Source organism: Corvus brachyrhynchos, unplaced genomic scaffold (genome assembly GCF_000691975.1).
Source record: "Corvus brachyrhynchos isolate BGI_N302 unplaced genomic scaffold, ASM69197v1 scaffold17, whole genome shotgun sequence".
NCBI lineage: Eukaryota > Metazoa > Chordata > Aves > Passeriformes > Corvidae > Corvus > Corvus brachyrhynchos.
The window spans coordinates 6,081,520-6,091,395 of NW_008240046.1; the positions used below are offsets into that span (position 1 = coordinate 6,081,520).

Below are 9,876 nucleotides of genomic sequence, written 5' to 3' on the forward strand. Positions count from 1 at the left end.
TTCTATTCTGGCAATGTAGTGGATTATAAAGGCACCTTGAAAAACATCTATTTGTTATCAAATTAAATAGAAATAAATAATTTAATAATTTGTCTCCCTGAAAATATTTTATTTAGAAATCAGAAAGTTAATGACAAGCAAACTATTGATCTTGATTCTCTGTTACAGATCCTTAACATCTCACACAAAAGATGGAAGCGGAAAAGAAAGGATTTTCTTGGATTCCATGTGTGATACCAATAACTGTTCTCCATCTCATTATAGATAAGAATTAGACACACCATTAGCCAACATATACAATCAATACCTATCAGTCTTCCAAATTTGAATTAGAAGACAGGGAAAAAAGGATATTTATCATTACTAGAGAACAGCAGTATCACTCTTAAATACCAATATGTTGCAATTCTTTAATTTTTAAAGAGAAGTGGTGCTGAATAATGATTCCACTTTGGCATAAATGTTAATTGTTTATGTATTTATTTACATATTGTACATATTTACAATTATTTAGAATTTCACTGATGTAAACTTGCAACTACTACGGGGATACTTCCCACATTTATGATGGAACTTTGCTGAATTTTCAAGAATGTTCAGATTAGCAAATAGTACAGCTGATGGCAAACTTACTACAATTCTAAGCTCTCTCTTCTTTATTACTTACAGCTGGTGGCAAAGATGTGTGGTGTTGCCATGCCTCATAAGATGAGCAAGGTTCAGTAAACATATGGAAGATAGCAAATATTTTTTAAAAACTGAAGTGTGTATGAAAGGCATTAATTTTAACGATTAGACTCTGGTTAGCATTATCCGATATTTCTCAATGCCAGAACACAAACATCCATTCAGCCCACTTCAGCAAGCAGGGGGAGATTATTTTGGGGAAATTACTCTTTAACTAATGCAGAATTCATGCTCTAGGGGTTATTAGTTTTCTTTAAATTGCTATGGCTTGCAAAAATTACTCATGAAAGTTTCCACAGTGCCACGCTGTTTTTCTGAGCACACGGAGAGACTATTCTAATGCTTTCCTGACTACCCAGATGTTCATTGCATTGAGCTAAGCACACTGCACAGTGATGGCAAGCCTCTGGCTACACATTGTGGAGAATCACAACCCAGCAGGCAGGGAGTAACACAGCACCCTCTTCAGGTTCCTGCCTTGCTGGGAATTCAATGAGCAGATGACTGCAGAAGAGCCATTAGCACCAGAAAGAAAAATTGGAAACCATTAAAAAAACCATAAAAAATTCTTAGTGGCCTACCTTCTGACAATAAAAAGATTTGGAAAAAAAACAAAAACATTTTGAGGTGGTGGAGGGATAGTTTTAGAGGAAAACCTCCTCTTAAAAGAATCTTTCAAGCCTGGAAAACTACAAAGGGCAAAAAGAAATCCTGCCTATCCTTTGGCTCCCATTCAGTGTATCAGTCCCCTGAGTAGAAATCCCATCAGAAGCCCTATCCCACACAAGGCAGTTAGAGTTCATAACTGGACATACGTTTTCTTCCTGTTAATGCCTCATCAGTAGGCTTAACCCTCTGAACTTGGAGGTGACCAGTACATCATGTCTGTGCCATGCATATTGCAGATTATGCAATTGCTTAACCCATTTAAAATCAGAAGCTTTCAATTACATTAACTGGACATTAAACTAGAACGCAAGATAAAAAATTGCAGGAATCTTCTTAGAAGCATTTGTCTCTTTATGCTTCATGCATTTCTTATTAATTTTTCCCTAAAATGCATAATTCTTTTTAAACTATAAACATCTGCCTAGAAGAAATTAAAAGTATACCATTGCTTAACCCATTTAAAATCAGAAGCTTTCAATTACATTAACTGGACATTAAACTAGAACGCAAGATAAAAAATTGCAGGAATCTTCTTAGAAGCATTTGTCTCTTTATGCTTCATGCATTTCTTATTAATTTTTCCCTAAAATGCATAATTCTTTTTAAACTATAAACATCTGCCTAGAAGAAATTAAAATTTAGGATCTGAATGTATAATGTTAACTTTACTGACTTTTTTCTGAATTGTGAATAAAAAGATACTAACCCTTGGACCAAAGATAAGGCCAACAGCAATATTAATGAAAGGAAAGGACATGATTTAGTGTCAAAGCAAAGCCTTATCTGTTCAGCGTAGCTGGATTTTTATTTGACCTCCTCCCAAAGATGCAAATGGACTTACACAATGTCTCAAAGGTCGATAGCCTACTACCTAAAAAATTTAGAGGTGACTCATTCATTTTTCAGTAGGATACCTCTTTGTTCAGAAACACGTAATCTTTGAACATTTTGTTTCAGTAAAAGAAAATAAAGAAAGAGAAGGATATTTTTTAAACTACCAGGACATTGTGACAGAAATAACTGGAGAGATGACTAGACATTAAACGATTAAACCTATGCTGAACTTGCAAAAAAATGAGCTGATACAGAAAACTCAAGATTAAGTGGGTTAACAATGCACTTATATTGGTGTATGTATTTGACTTTGATATGATATTGAAGTTTTATGGATCACATAAAGATTTATGGGATAAAAACATCCATCTAAGTCACTGAAACAATAACAATCTGGTGCATTATTTTGCTAAATAAGAAAAACCCTACTGTGTTTATGGCTAGGAATATTCAATTTGCCATCCCTAGAGCAGATGTCAGGTTTCCTTCCATTCATATTTTCTTTGTACAACTTCAAGAGTAATAGAATAATCCTATCTATGATAAGGAAAAAGCAAGTGGAAACCATCTGGATTCTCAAACCATCCAGACTACCATCAATGCTATTCCATATATCTTACTTTATAGGGAAAAAGATTTGTTAACAACTTTTAAACACATTCAGTCTTCATTTCAGACTTCCTTTCCAGACTTGTCTACATGCACTACAAATTATTTAAACTAACACCCTTAAAATGGCTGAGCAGGGACAAAACGAAGCTTTAGAAAAGGCATTTACTACTAATTTCTTTGTTACATAGATGCTATATATCAAAAAGAGAAGAAGAAAGATAGCTACTTACTCTACAGTTCCTAATATTCTTTCAGATATATTATCCATTTAGATAGTATTTGCAGATGCACAGAACTAGCATCTTTCAAACATTAAAGTATCTCTCAGCAACATCTGTCCCTCAATACTGTGTCGTGGCAAAAATGCACAGGTTGTTAAGGCAAGGTGGGCTCAGCTGTCTGTTTCTTCGTGGAGATGTGAAAATGCAGGAGGTTGGAAAAAGCCTGAGAACTGTAGCATGTGCTGCTTCTCTAATCTCCAGGTGACACTGGTTTCGGGACAATTTTAGCACAGGCAAAATAATCCACCCAGCAAAAAATTTGACAGCAAAAGCAACAGCAATGGAAGACATCTCCATGTTGCTCCACTGTCCCATGGAAGTCTGGAGAAGACATAATTGCGTATTACAGCTATATGCTGTACTATTACATGAATGCAAAGCTGCAGGACTGAGATCTGTGGGATGGAAAACTCCTCAATGCTATCTACTAGTGGTTTTGTTTCCAAGAGAATGACCTGACTGCTTTCTGAAATCTAATGAGATGAACAATGCAGGGAGCATATAAGCGATTTCTCACTGCTTCACTCAGAGGCAGAAAAGGGGGGAAATGAGAGTCTCTTTCCTCAGGAAATGCTTCCTGAGTCTGTGATGTTATCAAGTAACTTTCAATAACATTGGAGTGACAGTATAGGCTATTTTGAAACTGGGAGTTCTTTGAGGTGATGAACAGTAATAGGAATTGCTCTGGGCAGTTACTACTGCTGTTACATCACCGCTAAGTCAAATCTCTCTCTGGCATCAAGCAAATCAGTTGTGAAAGATTCTACCACACTCGTTTTTAAAACACCGGGTTCTGTATATGGCGGAACTGAGTGTTACAGGTTTTAGAAAGGGAAGAAGGAAAAGACAATCTTTGACAATCACTCACCAATCAGTCCCAAAGCAAGAGCACCATCCACTGAACACTGGAAACTCCCTGAACTACGACACGTGAATTGGAGTAGATGAAATCTCATGCAGTCCTAAAAAAAGGAAACTCTACCTTCTCCCTTAAAGGACTAGGTGAAGATGAATTAAATGTCGGATATAAAAAATACTTCTTTTGCAAGAAAAAGTTAGCCTTGGAATTCTGGCAGAGCAATACCTTACAGGAGCACCTGCAGTGATGCAACTTGAGAGTCTTTTTTCCCACAGACTTACAGGAGCTGTTCCCCGGGGGCAGGGCTTGAACCATCACAGCATAAATTTCACCATTCAAAAGCAGCTCTGTCAGTATCTGATTTTCAGCCTCTATTCACTTTCTAGGGGGCAACATGCTAAAAAACTACCTTATGCATGCTGGAAACAACTCTAACAAAACCAGAGAACTGGAAACTGTGTGGCACCCAAACAAGCAGATGCTGCAAAAGTTCCACTCTAATGACAGAGATGATGTAAAGGAACCGAAGGATGGCTGGATTCTTTTCATTCCTTCATGCTTCAGGGATAGGGGAAGAGGGACAGGGAAGCAGAGAACCACAGAGGCAGCACTGCTGCCCTGGTCAGTACTCTGGCCACCACTTCTGCCCCAATTACACGGACATCCATATAAGTGGCAAGCTGCTGGCAGTGGGAGGACTGCAAGGTTGGCCTCCTTGAGAAGAGAGCAGGAGCTGTTGTGTGCCAGATATGTCCAGCTCCACATAGATCCACACCACAGGACACAGCTGAGCCCATCAGCCAAGCTGGTGGTGCCTCTGTGAAAAAGTATTTAAGAAAGGGCATAAACACCACACAGGCAGAGAAGTAGAAAAAGAGTGAGAAACAGCAGCGCCAACAGCAAGGTCAGAGAGGTATGCGCTCCATACCAGAGCAAATACTCCCAAAAGGACTGCAGCCCACAGAGGATCCACACCGGAGCAGAGGATGAATAGGATCAAAGAAGTAGCAGAGAACCACAGTCCTTCCCTGCACTGTTCATTGCCTCAGTGAAGGGACTGAGTGCCACCTGTGGTGAAAACAAGGGGGAGGGAGAGGAGTCTGGAGTGAAGCTAAGTCTGGGAAGTGAGAACGAGAGGTGTTTCCCTGAAGTGTTTTAATGCTTCTTTTTTTGTTTTTGTTTTTGTCTCACAATATCTGAATCAGTCAATATGTATTAATCAGTAATAAACTAATTTACTCCACTCGAGTCTGTTTTGTCCATGATGGTAATCAGGAAGTGATCTCCTAGCCTTTATCTTTACCCATGAGCTTTCTCATTCTTTCTATTTTCTCCCCCCATCCCGCAGGACGGGGTAGGGAGAGAGCAAGTGGCCGTGTTGTGCTTGACTGTGGGCTGAGGCCACGCCACCACCACCCCCAGAGTCGGCTGTGCTCCGGCAGGCACTGAGGGCTAAGAACTGTGACATAGATGCACCAGAGGGATGAGGCATAACAGCATCAGACAGTACTTTCTGGTGTGTATTGCTGGCTTCAACCTCCAGATATTCAAATTTTGCAGGTAAAACAACCAGAAGTAACATATGCACAATTTAGTTACAAGCCTTGCTTTAAATTATAATGGCTTGAAACCATAGCCAAGGAGCATCTATCCCTTCAGGGGAGCAGTTGTCTGCATAAGGTAGGCACAGGATGGAATCTAATTCCGACTGCAGAGGTAGCAACATTCTCACCTCTTTTTGAAATGAGAAGCTCTTGCTCGACAGTTATCTCATTATTATTTTTACATTTAGGATATTAAACCATTATTCGTATTTCTTTCATCTTTGCTGGGTAGAAAGACAAGCCGAAATTAAAAACGCTACTTGGAAAGGGAACTATCTGTTCCACAGCAAAAATGAATTATGCTTCCATCTGACAGCAAGAAAAGCATTCACCATGGGGGCATTAAAGTGTACATAGATTTAGGAGCAGGGGGAAGCTCTCAGTGCTGACGGGAGCGCCCAGGGGACAGCGAGAGCCGGGCCCGGTGCGGCACCGAGAGCCGCCGGGACCTGCCGGCGGGGCTCCCCGGCCGCTCTATTTTTACTACGGTATGTTTTGCATTCAGACTTTCCACTGCAGGCGCCCCGGGTCAGGGGATCCGCTCTGCTGGGGGAATCTGACAGGTCAGCTCAGCCAGAGTTATTTATAGAGGGCGGGGGACTGAGGGAAAGGATGCGATCGGCATCGTATTCTTCTGCCGCGGGGCTGCGGGCTGGGAGAGGCACCCAGGAGCAGCCCCCGCTTCGCCCTCAGCACAGCCGGGCGAGGCGGCCGTGGTGGGGGAGCCCCAGCCCGCTGGACACGGGGGTTGCTGCCACGAGAGCCAAAGGGACAAAGGCCAAGTGCTCTTCCTTCCCTCTTTTCCTCCACTTTAACTCATGCGGCCCCTCGGGGAGTGAGGGCGCACCCCACGTACGTGCTGGCACCCGCAGTTACAGGTCCCAGCAAGTGGGGGAGCGGGGGGGGCTCTTGTGCCCTGGCACCCAGACTGAGGGTCAGGACAGTTCTAGGTGAAACTGCACACACTCACAAGACAACTGACTGTGGAGGGCCAAGAGAATTAAAAATTCAGAGGCAATGAGAGTAGTCAGGCTGGAGCTATCTGGATACTGCCTTCAGTCACTGCTCTGAGTGCGAAGACCTTTACAAGGAGGATTTAAGCTTTCTTTGTCCTACCATGACAATCCATCACTTCACAGTGGGTTATCACCCACGCTTCTCTCCTGGCACAGAAGAACTGTATGTACCCAGCCTGCCACTTATGAGGTCCATTTCTTTTTGACAGTGAAAGAAACTGGGACAGACTACAAGCATCAGTATTTCAAACTGTAGTCAGACTGCACCCCTCAAGTCCTGCTGCTTAGCTGCTTCATCCTGGAGGCATTTAAATATCAGGAGGTGTCTGGCAGGCTCATTTGGAAGGGCCTAAGCTGCATGTGCAAGTCTGAAACTGCTCTGCTGCAAGTGGCCTGACATCCGCCCCTGCCAAACCCTGGCCGGCATTCAGAAACAAGACATTCATCTGGCCTTGTAAGCACTTGCTGAGGATACCTGACATGCTGACAGGATTCAGACTCTTCCCACAAAATGTAGCTATAGCCACCATCTTTTAAAACCTGACCACACTAGGAAATAGTGCCATTGTATGTAACTGTGTAACAGCATGACCTGTTCAGCCTGAAAGCAGATGACCTGGTACTCAGGGCCTCCTGGTCCAGGTGGAGTCAAAGCCACAGCACCTCTTAAGGAAGTGCCAGTAGCACTTATGTCGTGTCTCCTGGACTGGGATGACCTGAATCTGCTGGCCCTCAGCATGGCAAAAGTTCACAGAGCTCAAACAGCCACTTAGCCACACTGTCTTCCTGCTTGTGTACGAAGGATTTGTTTGTGGTTCAGCATTCATTGGTTAGAGTAGTTGAGTAGGAGCCGCTGGATTTCTTTGCCAGATATAACCATCCCAACATTCCCGTGCCTGTTCCACCTTCTCTTGAAAGGACCATTCTCCTGACAAATGAGATTTCTGTCTAGGTGCTTATCCACCTCAGCCTCTGCACACACTCCTTGTCTGGCTATGTGAGTAATGACAAGAAATTGTGTGTCTGGCAATACACGGACTTAATGTAATGGCAGGACAGTAATGTTTCTCAAAGGAGCTGAGTGCTAAGACCTAAACATGTATATCAGCTTAGCAAGAAAAGAAAAAAGAAAAAAAAGGGCAATTCCTACATTCAAGTAAACCCACATTTTAAAATAATTACTGGCACTGTTAACAGTCCTGGCTTTCACTTGTATCTGCAGATGTCATCTAATACATAATTAACAGCCAAACAATAATAAAGATATATTAAATTGCCCTGTACACATTTTACAGAACACCTCCAATAATGACACATCAAACCATCTACATATAATACTTTGAATTCACCAGACACTCAAGTTATCTACACACAGTCAAGTGCCAGCTAAGACTTGTGGAAAGGAAGTGAATGTTTTCTTCAGTATTTTATAGGTCCAGCTCCAAAAGACTCAGGAAAAACAATATTTTGTCCTGAGATACTAAGAGCACAAGCAAACTCCTCTAATATGGGAAAGCATGCTGTGCTGCCTGGCTCATCACCATTAAAGCCTTCTCAGGAAAATGAGTGCTGGTGGCCTCCTTAAAAATGCATGCTGAGTGAGGATTATATGTGGACTTGAAGGGCCGGCCTTGTCCCCAGGCAGAAAGACCCATCTGCCTGTTGGGGTACTCCATAAATGGCCTTTGGAGGAGGGAGAAAATTCATGAACATTTCATTTCTAAAAGAGCTTTGAACACTGTTTAGGATTCCTTTGTTCACCTGGAGAAGACCCCATCTTTCTACAGAACCCTGATGTCCAAGATCCTCTAGGGATGTCACCAGCTTTTATAGGGATTCAGTTCTCTAATTTCTTCTGTTACTACTTTTTAGTTGCTTGGATTATCTCAGTGACACATTAATTCATCCCTGTGTCACAGTATCCAAGCTTATAACAGAGGTCTCCAACTAGAGCATCCATTACAAAAACAAACTAAAGAATTTAGTCCTGCTGACTGGCCCATCTTTTAGGAGCACAGGAAGGGTGTATGTAGCCATGTGGAAAAATCCACTACCATACTCTTACTGCTGAAAGCCAAAACTTCCCAAGAGATCCCGTAAATGCATTAAAAGCTTTTGATATTTGATTTCACTTCAGAGTTTCACCATCTCAACCCGACTGTTAGTAATTTAATTAATTAATCGCCTGCCATGAAATGCATCCAAGGATTCTGCATTTTAAATCAAGTGGAGCAATGATATTACTAAAGTATACTGCCATGTTTATAAACTTGTGAAATCCGCAGCTGTGCTGTTTCGGTCGCGTACGATCGGTGTGACAGCGCGAGAAGCTCCGTCGCCCTCTCCGCAAGCGCCACGCATCAGGCTCAGCACTCCTGCGCGGCCCCCGCCGGTCCCTCCCGGCGGCGGAGAGGGAGAGGGCAGCCGGTCCCTCCCTGCGGACGCTCCCTCTCGCCGTGGGCTCCACACCGGCCCCGCTGTGCAGCTGCGGCCCCCGCCGCGCCTGCCCCCCTGACGGCGCCACCCGCACCGGGGACACTGGGGAGACACCTGCTCCCCGGCTCCCGGAGGGAAGGGCAGCCTGGGGGGACCGACCCTGCAAGTTCGCACAAACGAGGCAGCCACCTTCTGCAAGTTCCCTCTCGCCCCCTCTTATGCAGCCTCTCCCATAAGGGCAGACCCCCTCATCCCTCCTCCCAGGTGTACGCTGGAAGACTGCCCACACCCGCGCTATCCCCTTCGGACACTTGCAACCACACAAGCGTGCTGGCTCTGCCTGGAAGGATCAATTGCCCCCTCTGTGACCCTGTACGGGATAACATCCTCCCGTGGGTGGTGGCGGCCAGCGGTACCATCCCGCCGGACAGCCGTAGGAGGGGGTGGGGGTCCCTCCACCCGACCCCAAGGTGCGCCGACGCAAGGGTAAAGCCAGCTCCAGCTGATGCCGGGGGGCAACTACCGCGCCAGGCTCACGGTGCATCGGCTCTCCGGGAGCCCGGCCGCCGATGGAGCTGCCATGACAGTCCTACCAGAGGTTAAGCCCAAAGTTTGTTCTTGCAAATCCTGGCCGGACCTGTTGTCGTCGGGTTCGGCCAACTCTTCCCCGTTCCTTCCAGCGATAGGGCATTTAACGGGCATAGCAGCCCCGCTGATCTTCCGCGCTGACTTGGGGAGAGAACCGGGGCCAGGGCTATGCTCGGCTCTCCCTGAGACGCCAACAACGAGCGCTTGTTGGCTGCGGCTCACCTGCATCCCGCGCCCCTTGAACGCAGCCGTCCCTGGAGCGTCCCCGCAAGTTTAGACACTGGAGTGCT

At 44.5% G+C, this 9,876-nt stretch overlaps 1 protein-coding gene across 4 annotated transcripts in view; it reads right to left on the reverse strand.

Annotated features, from left to right (window-relative positions):
- CORIN (corin, serine peptidase) overlaps positions 1–9,876 on the reverse strand; it is a 125,317-nt gene that overhangs the window by 114,425 nt on the left and 1,016 nt on the right. Inside the window, exon 1 of one of the 4 annotated variants that reach the window (XM_017744345.1) lies at positions 9,809–9,829. The exons of the other annotated variants lie outside the window; for them this stretch is intronic. Coding sequence (XP_017599834.1) covers positions 9,809–9,814 — 6 coding nt within the window. The 5' untranslated portion in view covers positions 9,815–9,829. Of the gene's footprint in view, positions 1–9,808; positions 9,830–9,876 lie in introns of those variants that run through there. 4 annotated transcript variants of the gene reach the window in all.